This window comes from Seriola aureovittata, chromosome 2, assembly GCF_021018895.1.
Source record: "Seriola aureovittata isolate HTS-2021-v1 ecotype China chromosome 2, ASM2101889v1, whole genome shotgun sequence".
NCBI lineage: Eukaryota > Metazoa > Chordata > Actinopteri > Carangiformes > Carangidae > Seriola > Seriola aureovittata.
The window spans coordinates 16,979,245-16,993,777 of record NC_079365.1 but is presented as its reverse complement, the minus strand read 5'-3'; the positions used below and the strand labels follow the sequence as shown (position 1 = coordinate 16,993,777).

The following is a 14,533-nucleotide window of genomic DNA, read 5'->3' as shown; positions in this document are numbered from 1 at the left end:
TTGTTTGTCTACCAGCGGAATCCCTAATTAATTACAAAGTCTTAGACTGTCTTATAAATGGAGACAGCCTCAAATTAGCAAAGTTAGATTTCAGGTTGGGTGAGGTAAGTAGAAATAATTTGCTAATGATCTTAACCCCGGATGGTGCTCTAATTCTTCTGCTCAATTTGTTAGGTGATAAGGCAGATAACAAGAGTGCCACTTGAGACACCTTGAATGTGACATGGGGCATGTGGGCATTATCTGCAGTTCTGTTGTTTCTGTTGAGGTCAGGTTATCAAAAATCAACAGTTTACTTGGTAAAAATTTCAGTTCAATTAATTTTGAACACATATGTATACATGTACCATTGAAAAGACAAGATACAGATGAAGAAACTAAATGGATAGAAAATAATTATAAGAAGTGAATGGATTACTTACTCTACATATATGTAACTCACAGATACATGTTATGTGGGACAATTAACATACAGGAAACAAGCAAAAAAACTGCACTAATGAGCTAAAAATATTAAAACAAAATCAGACAAGCTGACCCATTCATTTAACAAAAAACTGCACTAACAAGTAAAATACTACAAACAAGCAGACTCCTACATTTAAGAAAAAAATGCATTAACAAAACAACATTAAACAAGCAGACCCCTACATTTAACAAAGAAAACTACATTTAACTAGCACAAAAAAGAAAACAAGAAAAAAACACAACTACATTGCGTAACAAGCAAAACCCTTTATTAAACAAGCAAAAGCCTAGATTACAGTGGATGTTTACAGGGCATCATATGTGGCTTTTACTTACAATATAGTGATAGTAAACACTGACTGTTCGATTGTTAAGGATGGATTTGAAACTTTACTGCATCTGCAGTCCCCAACAATTAATGTGGCAAAATCATGTGACAGTTGATTCAGTCATTATCTGTCTTCAGCCCTTCCTTTGACTTCCTTTGATATCCATTCATTTTTAAGAATGGGCAGTCTTAAAGTAAACAGAAGGCATTATTTGATACTGGATGTTCTTTGCCACGGAAGGAAGATAACAAATTAGATAAGTCTTTAGCAGACATTTTCTTTCCATCCTGTGACAGTAAGCTTTTGCTACATCACAGCCAGGCCACTGTAGGTGAAGCACTGAGCTTAATCTGATGAGGATAATGACACCCACATCTCACTCACTGGTGAGAGATGATGATAGTGGAAATGTTAAATTGTTAGTGTGGCCTAGTATAAACCCTAAAAACACTCAACTCAGTGCATTTAAGCAATCAATGAAAAAAAAGGAAGAAAAGAAACAAGCTCCTACCCAGATCCTTATATTACTGAAATTGAGGTAGAAAGAAAATTTGTTTCCAAAAATAGTGAGTGAGGTTTTTCACCTCAGCTCATCACATGCATAGGTCACATGAGAACACAATTACATGTGCCCTTGCTTCTATTTGAAGTATAGCATTATCTACTGTATCTATTACTTTTTTTTCTCATTGGTCCATATTCAAAACAAACTGATCAGTTCATACATGAATGTTCTCAAAAAAGAGGGTTATTATGTACTGATAATATATTTTTATAGACTCAATATTTTCCTCATCATTTCAATTTAAATTTGCTTGTTTGGAATAATGTGCCAAAAGATGTTGACTGAACTTAATTCCTATTCATTAATTGGGATTAAGAAAATTCCCCTGGAAAGTGGAGCAAATTACTTTGGGCTCTGGCATCTCTATCCGGGGTGTTAGGATTAATTACTGGCTTCTTTTACCTTCTGCACTACCTCACAATCCCATAATCTCATTTTGGCAATTTGACAAAGGGTTAGTGGTGAGGTATAAAAATCACACCCTGCAACTCTGACTATCGTGACAATCAGCACTTGAGTTCTTTAGGTGAAGAAACTCAACAGAACAACAGACAACAGAAATGGCTTGGGAAGGAGGAATCGAGCCCAATGGCACAGAGGGCAAGAACTTCTACATTCCCATGTCCAACAAGACTGGGATTGTTAGAAGTCCTTTTGAATACCCACAGTATTACATGGTGGACCCCATTATGTACAAACTGCTGGCTTGCTACATGTTTTTCCTGATCTGCACTGGAACTCCCATCAACGGTCTGACATTGCTGGTAACATTTCAGAACAAGAAACTCCAGCAGCCTCTCAACTACATCCTGGTCAACCTGGCTGTGGCCGGACTGATCATGTGCGCCTTCGGATTCACCATCACTATAACCTCTGCTTTTAACGGCTATTTCATTCTCGGAGCAACTGCTTGCGCTGTTGAGGGATTCATGGCCACACTGGGAGGTGAGAAAGAATTATAGAGGAAGTTATGCTTCCTGTTTCATTGCCAAGTGTATAAATGAATAACTTTTCTTACCTTTTCTCTCTACAGGTGAAGTTGCTCTGTGGTCTCTGGTTGTCCTGGCCGTTGAGAGATACATTGTTGTCTGCAAACCCATGGGAAGCTTCAAGTTCACTGGAACTCACGCAGGAGCTGGAGTTCTTTTCACCTGGATCATGGCTTTTGCATGCGCTGGTCCCCCACTGTTTGGCTGGTCCAGGTTAATTCACTTTTCTATCTGTAATTTTACTTACATAAAACATCATAGTGAAGATTTGAAAACACAGAAAACCACTCAAACAAACCATCCACGTTAAAATTACAGTAAAAGTGAACAGTCTTGATTATTTATAATAATGGCTCTTCTTCAATTTCACACAGGTACCTCCCTGAGGGCATGCAGTGCTCCTGTGGACCTGACTACTACACCCTGGCCCCAGGCTTCAACAATGAATCATATGTCATGTACATGTTTGCCGTCCACTTCTTCTTACCTGTCTTCGTCATCTTTTTCACTTATGGAAGCCTTGTGCTGACAGTCAAAGCTGTGAGTAAAATTTAAATTCATCAGATGTTTAACTTATAGCTCAATCCTGAAGAAACACGGTTGAAGAATAGATGCTTTTCATTTTAAACCTGGCAAAATGGTCTCTTCTGTGAATTCTGATGACGTTCTGTGGTCTCAAACTCTTCAGGCTGCAGCCCAGCAGCAGGAGTCAGAGTCCACCCAGAAGGCTGAGAGGGAAGTGACACGTATGTGTATCCTGATGGTCTGTGGCTTCCTGGTAGCTTGGGTTCCATATGCCTCTTTTGCCGGCTGGATCTTCCTGAACAAGGGAGCTGCCTTCACCGCCCTGACTGCATCCATCCCTGCCTTCTTTGCAAAGAGCTCAGCACTGTACAACGCACTTATCTATGTGCTGATGAACAAACAGGTTGGTTGCTATAAAAATGGTCTTACCTTAAGTTTTCTGTGTCTAAACCCACCATGATGAATGTTAGAAACTTGTTATTTTAACATCTTTTTTGCTCTTTTTCAGTTCCGTAACTGCATGCTGAGCACTATTGGAATGGGCGGCATGGTGGAGGATGAGACCTCAGTTTCTACCAGCAAGACAGAAGTGTCCTCTGTCTCTTAAACATAGAGACATTTTCATTTACCTGGACATTTTCCTTTTTACTGTCTCTTTAATCTGGAATAATCCTAAATGTGGACTGAGTCAAGTTCAGGGACGTCTGAACTACATGACCAGTGATGAATGGCTCCAGGAATAAAACTCATGAACTGCATTTTTTTTCACCTTTTGTTTGAAGGGTGTTGGAAATCAATGTGAATTCAAAATCACTGCAAATAATGGTAAGATCTGTAAACACATGTATATGGATGCTCATTTTGACTCCCTGAGGCATAGATATCCCTGAGATGTTTGAGCTTTTTGGCACCACTGAATCTACATTACACCCTTAAAAAAACATATGTTTCAAAGCCACAACATTTGTTTTATTTATTTATTTTTTACATCAGTGGGAACACATTTTGTACTTTATTTTCAAAATGAGCAACTATATACAATGTAAAATTATTTTTGTCACTTGTTGAGATGGTCATCATAAATTGTAAACATTGTATATATATAAAAAATAGCATAGATAAATAAATGCATGCATGAAAATGGATTGACATATTGAGTTGATTTCAAACATCAGGCCATAAAGACTGGCCACTACTATAGAGTTGCAACCTCAAAAGGTTTTTGATTAATGTGAAATAGGAGCTTTACGTACATTGAACAATTTTATTCTTCTGGAGCTCTGAAGAGATTTATTGACACTCAGAGAAGCTTGTGTTTCTCAAGTTCTTCTCAGGTTAACTGGTTGACCAAATGTTCCTCATTACCGTCTCAGTCTGTCCTAACACATGTTCCTGAATCTTGTCTGTAGGGGGCGCTAGCACCTAAAGGAAGCAGCATAGAATCGTGTCATTGGGGTTACCTGATCATGACAGTGTTAGGACAAAAAGGAGTGTGGTAAAGCTACATCAGGCTAATCCAGTTAACAAGGAAAAGAGCAGGGATAAGGACACCAGAGTGTTACAGGTCTTACATGTCTTACTGGGTTTAAGTCAACTGTCACTGGAAACACTAAGAGTGACTGATCAAATGAATTTGCATGATAGTGGTGAGAATTGTTTACCTGCTTGGCTGGTATTGTTCTCACCTGGGTGAGTCTCCTACTCTGGATGTCCTACTGAAGCCATAACCACTACAGTGGTTTTGTGTCCTTTGGCAGGTGTTCCTATGTCTCTGGACAGCTTCTGTCAATGCTATAGCATCACAACTGTGCAAGATACAGTCACAGAACTTTACAAATGTGAAGTTCAGATCCAAGATCCAGATCAAAGGTTGGTGTGGTCTGACCCATTAGTAGTAAGAACTCACCTAATATTGTAGTAATAATTTTTAATTACAGCCTGCAATACTTATAGGGCCTACAGGGAAAGAAGGAAAAAAATGTATGAGCACATATACTGTGCCAAAAACTAAATGTACAAGGGAAGCAAACAGGAGTTGTAAATAAGGGTTGACATATTAAAAAAAAAACATTTAAAATAACTTGGATACAAGTAGTCCTGCTAGAATATACAGTACATATCCAATTATCGGATTATAATTTCTATATGATGCATTGACATGTTAAGGTTCATTTACCTACTGACTACTTGAGCACTTTTAAATCGATAATCCATCATTGTAGGATTGTCATATACTAATATGAAAAGGGTGGCTAACAGTAGCAAAGTAACTATGGCTGTCAAATGAATTGGACCAAAAAAAGTTCACTATTTCAACATGCTAATATATAGTAGAGGAGTGGGGGTATAAAGTAGCATGTTAAGAGACATGAGTATATACTCGAGTAAATGTACTTACTTTCAACCACTGCCACCCATTTTCTGATGTAGCACAACACACCATTGTTATGCCCCCCCCCCAAAAAAAAAAAAAAAAAACAAATCCTGGTACACAGGGGCCACTGTTGGGGAAACTAACAAAACACTAAGCACTGCAACAAAATGGGTCCTTGGGTTCTAAAAGGTAACAGCTGGAATATATTTCCCAACCATCACCCACTAAATCCATCAAAAGGACAGAGTAACAGAAGAATTGGACCTAAACAAAAATAAAGTGGAAGTCACGGGGGGGGGGGGGGGGGGTAAATAAAAATGGCCAAATGAGAAATTTTTAGAATAGGCAAAACCAACAATACAAAACTCAGAACCAACTGAAGATGTTGCCCCTCTGACAGCAGTCAGAGTTCGAGTCTCCTTTTGCAATTTACGAAATTGCTGCCTATATGCTTCTGGTACCAATACGTAAAAAAACCTCTTTCGCAGTTTTATAGTCACAACTTTGAGCAACAGACAAATATGCATAAACACTGAGCTGTTCCCACTAACACAGTTTGAAGTAGCAATGGCCTGAAGTCCTCTGGTCATGTGTGTCAGCAACCCGCTCAAATAGTGTGAAATACTCATCTACTTCCTTTCCATTACAGTTTTTCTCAGTCGCTTTGGTACATTTCTCGAATCATCCTCGACATTTGCAAAACAGTAAGTGAATTTCTCAAAACAATTCGTACAAATAGCAAAACACCATGGATTACCTGCAAAAGCCAGTCTCTTGCTCAAAATCCTTAGTTCATCTCTCAAAAGTAAATATCTGTGTCAATGAACATGTCACTGCCATCAGATGAAAAGTCCTTGTGTTATTGTGTACGGATAAGACAGTCAAATTGCTTAGTCGTGTTGTCAATATAACAGTGTACTCTGCAGGGATGTTCTGATGTAAACTATGGCTAAAGTTTTGATGACACTTATTGTAAATTGTAAGTTACACCTTAGTGTATTGATTGCAAGAGATTGGACAAGATTCACATTTACGCTTTTACTGTTTGTACTGTAATTTGTTGACAGACCATGTCATTGCAATACAGAAAGGCCTCTTCTGCCTCTTCCTCTGTTTTGCCTCCCAACTCCTCCGACACGCAGCCTCACTCCTCTTCCTCTTCTTCTTCTCTCTGGCTGTTGACCCCATCCAATTCCTTGTTCTTCCATTGTCAGACATTGTAACATTGTGTTGTGCTCCGGCTATATATATATATATATGTACTTGCCAGTTAGTTCATGAGATGCACCTTTGAGAATTTCAGAAAACTGGTTGATCATTTGTTGATCTAATGCTTCACACATTTCCCTTCGTTAGAGAAAGTCAAGATTCACCTGGGAGCAATTTAACAATTCAGGACAGATTTAGAAAAATAAGTCAAATGGAAATGTATAGAGATATGTTTGACATATTATGACAACTTGTTCAACCATTTTGCATGTAAAGACTTATGCGATGAACTAATGCCTAAATGTTGTGGGGGGTGAGACTATTCACAGAGACCCATTATAATACATTTTGATCAACATGACATAAGCAATTGATAATGTAGGAAACAGCAGAGAATTGTACATAATCATTTGCATGGATGAACCAAAGCATTTGCAACTTGTTCAAAGAAATGAAAAACTGCTTTTTTGATTTGCACAAGTGACACAATGATGTGAAGATTGAACAAGTAGTTTTGAGAATTTCAATTCTGATCTGAGAAATGTACCAAAGCGACAGAGAAAAACTGTAAATGGTGGCACAGCTCTGCTGTTCAACACTAGATCAAAGTGTTTTGACATAAACTGTTCATTTGACTCTATATGGAGCTTTTCATGTTCTAGCTCTTTCAAACGAATGGTCTGCTCCTTTTCACTTTGCCTTTCCTGAAATGTCAACTGCATTCTCATTTGCTCAAACTTTATTTGTTCTAGTTTGAGCTTCACATCTAGATGTTTTAACCCAATTTCAGTTACAGGTTGAGTGACACTCTCCTTACTGTCACTCTCTTCACCCATATTTTCTGATTGTCCCTCAGAATCATCTGTGAGGATCTGTTTTTCCAACAACCAAGTGATTACAGCTCGTTTTATTGCATCTTTCCTGCTACCTGATGCCACAGCAATGCCAAACTGGTAAGCAATTTGCATGAGGTCTGCCTTTTTGCATGAATTCAGTGCTTCCCAAGTCGGTTTCTCAAAAAATGACTCCAAATTAAACTCCATGTTGCAACAAAAACAAAATGGGTCCTTTGGTTCTGAAAGGTAACGGTTGGAATATATTTCCCAACCATCACCCAGAATTGGACCTAAACCAAGTAAGTGGAAGTCACAGTAAAGGGGGGGTAAATAAAAATGGCCAAATGAGAAAGTCTTAGAATAGGCAAAACCAACAACACAAAACTCAGAGAACCAACTGAAGGTGTTACCCCTCTGACAGCAAACAACCAAAATGAACAAAGAAACCAAACCTCCTTATAAAACCTCTCGGGGTCAGCTGATCGCCACCAGCTGAGGGAGATCCCAGGTGCATCCCATTGCTCCTGATGAGCTGGGGAACCTGTGACCTAAAATTCTGATCGCCATATGATCTCTATAGCCATAACAACCATGTATACCACATTTTTCAAGTTTGAGCTTGCAACATGAGATTACAGAAACAGCCTAAACACTCTCGACAGTTAGAAAGAGAGCATACAGACAGACTGGAAGGATCACTGGTGCAACAGGTGGACAGTGATTAGAATTGTGTTGCCAGGCAACTGTCCAGTCCTGTGCTCTAGAGCAGAGTCGAACACTCTGTCTCCTTCAGTGCAGACAGAATTTTTTATATATATATATATATATATATATATATATAAAGCATAGTGCTTCAGGGAGCGAATAGATTCTGTAGCACCCACCAGAAGGCAAAAGTTGAATTGTCCAGGGTTAAAGCTATTAATTTTTTTCCCGCTTGTTTTCTCACTCAGGAAATCCCAGAGGGAGGGCAAATTAGCACACTGAACAGACTGAATGACTTCTGTGTAGAACTGGGTCAACAGCTCCCGCATGTGGCCCAGCAGAGGATGTACTTTGGTAGTCACATCAAAAATACATCTTCTGCCGGGCTCTTATTACCTTTCCCAAATAATAGTCATACAGAGAAATTCTAGATTAGAAACAGTTGGTCAGAAAAACTGTATTAATGGCAAGTAAACTGCTCATTGTGGGTGACCAGCAGCACCCCCTTGCTCCCTCTTTCGAACTGTTGCCATCCAGGCGATGCTACCGTCCACCCCCATTCACCAAAAATAGGTCAAAGTTTTCATTCGTACCACAAGCAATTAAGTTCTCAAACAAATGATGCACTCTTCTGTTTAGTCACCTTAGCTGTTCACTGTGCACCTTACTGTCCAGCTGGTCTTAGCCATAATGTTTCAAATAATGCTGCAAGGTGTGAAGTGGAAATGTTTCATGTTGTATGTCCTAAGCTGTCTTTATTGTATGTTGTTTTTTCTTTTTTTTTTTTTGAAATGCCTGTGATAATGCTGCAAACCAATTTCCCCACAGGGACAAATAAAATACTACTACTACTACTACTACTACTAGATTGTAGGGTATAGCTGAGGGGACCACTTTTGTGGTGTGTGACACTCCTTAGGGTTGGGGTATTCAACCACAGAAATCATTGAACCTATTCTTACTACATTCGCTATTTCATTAACCTTTCTATTTTTAGCCTGTAAATAGGGTCAAGGTCAGTAATGACCAATTTCACAATGTACTGCCCTACTTCTTTTACTGTAGAGTTAATCTTGTAAGGTTTGTACTTATTTTTGTATTTACACATTTTCATTGTTCTTGAGAACCATTTCAATCTTTATCACTTATACATGTTTGCTCCTGTATTTCGCCGTACTCCTGTAAGCCTCGTACCAACTAGCATAATGCATATTTTGTATAAATATATTAGTTTTTTTCAGTTGTTCATCCGGATGTGCTGAAAGCAATAAATGAGACTACTGTGTCATGGTGGGTGACATGACAATATATAACCTACTGTTAGGACATTGATTGATTTTCCTGAAAATTTGCTACATCATGATAATTATGAATATTGTGATATAAGCATGTTTCTCTTTTAAGCTCTGAAGAAGTTACATTTCTGCTGAACTGTCTGTGCTGCATATCCATCATTATAAAGTTATTCTGCTTATTGTACTGCTACTTACTGTTGCTATGTACTTGTTAGGTTATCTAATTATTAGAAAATCTTGAGCAGTTGTGTATATGTCCTATCAGGTTTGAGCACGAAATGATACTGGAAGAAATTATCACATCTAAGACAACATCTAACTTTTTCCTTTGCCACCTATTTGAGGCATAAAAGTAACTGTTACTTATTAGTAAATACAAATTAGTGGTCCATGCAAGGCTGTAGGTTGGCTACAGGATAAGTGTGACCAAGAAAAGAGAACGGTCCCATCAAAATTATAATGCAATACTTGCAATTCTCAGAATGTTTTAACAGTTTCCAAGTAAAACAAAAAAAAAACTTTTGAATGCTAAAAACAACAACACCAATAGGTCATTTTCATGCATGCATTTAATAACTTTTTTCTACACATTTTTTTTGTTTATAAAATATATACAGAATATCATGACATAGGGCCAGCAAATATGCCTCTCCACATTGTACATATACAAAGGTTATTCTGACACACTCACCCATCCAAACCCATATCACAAGCATTTGTTTCCATCAACATTTTTTACAAGAAAAAACTTCAGACTGTGTTTCTGATGTTGAAGTCCTGTTTTTATCAAAGACACACACAAAAAAATGAAGCATGTGCATGGTTTAACGCTGCCATTGGCATGTATCTGAGATTAATATCCATTTTTTGCGGAAAAAATCATTTGTCTGTATCCATTCGCTTATTATTTCCATTTCAAGATTCAGAATCCGGAAGACATCAGGAAGGTGGACGTCCAGAGAAGTGTTGTTATTATTCTTAAGAGACAGAGGACACTTCTGTCTTGCTGGTTGATACTGAGGTCTCATCTTCAACCATACCGCCCATTCCAATAGTGCTCAGCATGCAGTTACGGAACTGCAAATGAGAAAACATAAGATGAGATACAGTGTTACAATGTTATGTATAAATCTCACCAGAACAAACCCTCATTTTCCTGTTTATACAAGACCAAATATAACTGTATAACTGATATATTAAGGTGGACTTCAGAATTTTAAAATGTGTTTCTAAATCACAGTAACTCAGCAATCAATAAGTATATAAGCACTAATATGAAAAACTGTGTCAGAAAAGCAACATAAAAAGCATCAATTTCCTATAAACAGTATACAAGGCATTTCTTATACAAGGAGTGTTTAGTCCAATAAACACTTTAAATAAGTGGTCTTAATAATGTAGTCATAATAGCCTATATATATAACTAAGGTACCAAGTTTATATTTAAAAAATATTAATATATTATTAATATTAATAAACACTTATATTTGCTTACAACTACATTTGGGATGATTTTAAATCATTAATTCAACTATTATATTCTGCTTATAAATAGCAAATGAGGGACATAAAATAAAGTGGTGCCCTGCTGGGTATCAATTTTTTGATAACTCACAGTATAAGCTATTAATAACAACAAAGTTTGGGTTGCCAGGTTGTGACTATAGTGTTCATGCTTTTTTTGCAGGACACTTGAGCTGTCTTTTTAGTTTAGGAATATCCTGCAATAAATCGATTAATGTGGAGTACTGCAGAGCGTCTGGTCCAAAATTCACATATTAGCAACTTATTTACACTGCATACCTGCAACACTTCATTAATTACTACCAACATTTAAAATGACTTATGACTCATTTTTGCCATTGGCTCATTAGAGAGTGAGAAACTCCTGAACCTCTAATAACTGCAGGCTTGATGTTTTTACCATTCATTAAATATTTATTACATAACAGCAGACCTGGCAGTTAACTCTTCTTTACTAATAAATTGATTTTTAATGGCTCAAAAACTGAAGGGATTTTTCCCAATCTGGCAACACAAAATGTTGTTCTCATTAATGGATAATAACTGAAAAAGAAGCCATTACTTTCAACTTATAAACCCTTTATAAAGGGTGGCAGGGCGGCAGTAACAGTTGCTACACCGCAGTAATAAACTGACCTGTTTGTTCATCAACACATAGATCACAGGATTGAACAATGCTGAGCTCTTTGAGAAGAAGGCAGGGATAGCCATGGCTGTAGCTGAGAAGGCAGCTCCCTTGTTGAAGAAGATCCATGCAGCAAAGCTGGCGTATGGGGTCCAGGCCACGAGGAAGCCCATCACCATCAGGATGCACATGCGTGTCACTTCCTTCTCAGCTTTCTGGGTGGACTCTGACTCCTGCTGCTGGGCTGCAGCCTGAAATGTGATGAACAGAAGAGAAGGAATGAGGTTAGCCAGACATACATACAACAGCTCTTAGCACAATATGGAGCATAAATGCCAAACACTGACTGCGTACAAGTTCTTACACGTGAGAGTTTTCTGCTTTTCTCTGTTTTATAATATTGCAAATTTAATAATATGGGGTTTTGGACTGTTGGTCAGACAAAACTTAAATTTGAAGATCCATCTTGAGGTAAAATGATAAATGATTGAGAATATAATTGTCAGATGAGTTTATAATGACCAAACCATTAAATCAAGATGCAAAAAATGCAAACCCATTGCTAAGGCCAAGCAATTGAATAGTCAATAAAAAATAGTCTTTTGAAAACCCTGCACATGATATGTTATATATTACCATTAAAACATTATAATCAAATTATAAAACAATAATATTGACAAATATGACTCATATAATGCTTTTCTGTGTACTCAAAGACACTTGAGCAGAAAATACTATCAATGTGATGATAAAAGTGTGGCACAGGGTGTAGCTATTAAAGTCAGGGTACAGGGGAGTTTTTCTGTGGGATGGCAGTTGTCCCCCCACACAGACTATTACACTACCCTTTAGTTGAGAAAGTAAGACTTACAGCTTTGACTGTCAGCACAAGGCTTCCATAAGTGAAAAAGATGGTTCCAACTGGGACACAGAAGTGGCAGGTGAACATGTACATGACGTATGATTCGTTGTTGAAGCCTGGGGCCAGGGTGTAGTAATCAGGTCCACAAGAGCACTGCAGACCCTCAGGAATGTACCTGTGTGAGAACAGACGGGGACAGCAGAGAAAATCATTCAGCACTGATGTTCATGAATATGCTTTTCACTCTTACACAAGTGCATTTTGGAAGCAAGAAAACTTTTCAGCGACACTTTTCTGCTTTTATTTTCAGATCTATTTTTATCCGATAGCTAAAAATTGATCTGATTGTTTAGATACATGTTGGCACGATAGCTGCACCCTGCCCAATTTCATCAGCTGTGGAACAACAAATGAAGAAACAGCAGGAGATTTGGATAGCACATTATATTGTATAGGGCCTCACTTCTTTTCGAACTGTAGGAAAATTACATTTGTGTAGAGAACTCAAACAAACAACTTTGTGCCACACTATAGTGGGCTACATTTGAAATCTTGTGTCAGATCATCAGAGCGCTACTTTTGTTTTGTTTTTTCATCTGTTCAGGAGTTTGCTTGTACTATATCATATCCTTACTCAAAAAGCATTTTGAATGCATGGGTTTAACTTGTTTTAAACTGCACTATTACTTCTTTTTCACTAAGTGATGGGTCTGAATACCCAAACTGTTATTGTTGTAATTAGCACCAGTTGTGTACAGTTTTCTTCTAAGCTGCCGACTCCTTTCACAAAATAGCTACAGAGTCCTTTTTTTTTCTTCGCATGATTAGTTACAGTCTCAGCACCATGGGGGTTTGGGACCCTAATATACTTAGACAATATCTGTCTGAACGTGAACCTATCTCAATGTGTAGTTTCTCTTAATGTGTCTGTTTTAGTGCATAGATGAAGATGCATGATATTTGAATTACCTGGACCAGCCAGCCAGTGGAGGGGCGGCGCAAGCGAGAGCCATGATCCAGGTGAAAAAAACTCCAGCTCCTGCATGACTTGCGGTGAACTTGAAGCTTCCCATTGGCTTGCAGACAACAATGTATCTCTCAACAGCCAAGACAACCAAAGACCAGAGAGCAATTTGGCCTGTAAGACAAAGAACGAATAGGAAACATCTCTTTATACCTGTAGTTGACTTTTAGTGGATATTTAAAGTACTATATGAAGCAATAATAGGCAGTAACATTTAATCATGTACCTCCCAGAGTAGCCATGAACCCTTCAATGGCACAACCCATTGGTCCGAAAATAAAATAGCCGTTAATTGCAGTTATGAAGGTGATGGTGAACCCAAAGCAGACCATGATCAGTCCAGCCACAGCCAAGTTGACCAGGATGAAGTTGAGAGGTTGCCGTAGCTTCTTGTTCTGAGCTGTGACCAACAGAGTCAGAGCGTTGATGGGGAAGCCAGTGCAGATCAGGAAGAACATGTAGACAGCAAGCAGTTTGAATTGCCATGGATCCCCCAGGTAGTACTGTGGGTATTCAAAAGGACTCCTCGCAAGCCCCGTCCTGTTGTTCATGGGGATGTAGAAGTTCTTGCCCTCTGTGCCGTTCTCCATCTTCTTTCAATGATGATGTGCGTTGTTTCTCCAATACAGTAAAGAACCCCTCCACAGGTGATTTGCAAGTCTAAGTGGCAGCTTTATACTGTTCAAAAAGTGGATTACAGGGGGATTGAGAATAAGTCTTTTTAGGTAAGCCCCAGTAATTCATGTTAACACCAGATAATCATCAACTTAATTTTAACATCTCTGTCTGCCTTTTTTTTTTCTTCTTTTTTTCTTCTTATGAAGTTAGTCCTTGCAGTTGTGCTTGAGTATAAGTAAAACCTCTTTGTAAATTCTAACAAATTAAAGTTTTCTTACTTGTTTAAAGAGAAAAACCTCTCATTTTGAATAACCACACAACTACTGACCTCTTACACATTTCAATGGTTCTTATTAATGTTGTTTGTATTACTGAGAAGATGATTTGCCCTTGTTTAAATGCTAGAAATTTGACACAATCCTGAGAGCTGACACTGCCGACATAAAATAATATTATGCTTAAATTGCATGAGATGTCTTTACTTGTGATTTCATTTAAACTCAATAAATCTATAAAAGCTCCACACATGCAGCAAGGGCTGTTGCTGAAAAAAGCTTAAACTTATCTGTCTTTTTTTTACTTTAC

The 14,533-nt window shown here is 38.0% G+C and overlaps 2 protein-coding genes across 2 annotated transcripts; one reads left to right on the top strand and one right to left on the bottom strand.

Annotated features, from left to right (window-relative positions):
* Positions 1 to 1,922: 1,922 nt before the first annotated feature.
* On the top strand, positions 1,923 to 3,867 carry LOC130181748 (green-sensitive opsin-like). The gene is made up of 5 exons (XM_056396154.1): positions 1,923 to 2,307; positions 2,396 to 2,564; positions 2,726 to 2,891; positions 3,040 to 3,279; positions 3,385 to 3,867. Exons 1-5 carry the CDS (start codon positions 1,923 to 1,925, stop codon positions 3,481 to 3,483), a joined length of 1,059 nt encoding a protein of 352 aa, XP_056252129.1. The 3' UTR covers positions 3,484 to 3,867.
* Positions 3,868 to 10,022: 6,155 nt separating this feature from the next.
* LOC130181757 (green-sensitive opsin-like) lies at positions 10,023 to 13,920 on the bottom strand. Its single transcript, XM_056396164.1, has 5 exons — positions 13,557 to 13,920; positions 13,276 to 13,444; positions 12,316 to 12,481; positions 11,456 to 11,695; positions 10,023 to 10,372 (listed from the first exon to the last, which is right to left on the bottom strand). The coding sequence occupies exons 1-5, from the start codon at positions 13,918 to 13,920 to the stop codon at positions 10,274 to 10,276; spliced, it is 1,038 nt and encodes a 345-aa protein (XP_056252139.1). The 3' UTR covers positions 10,023 to 10,273.
* Positions 13,921 to 14,533: the final 613 nt, after the last annotated feature.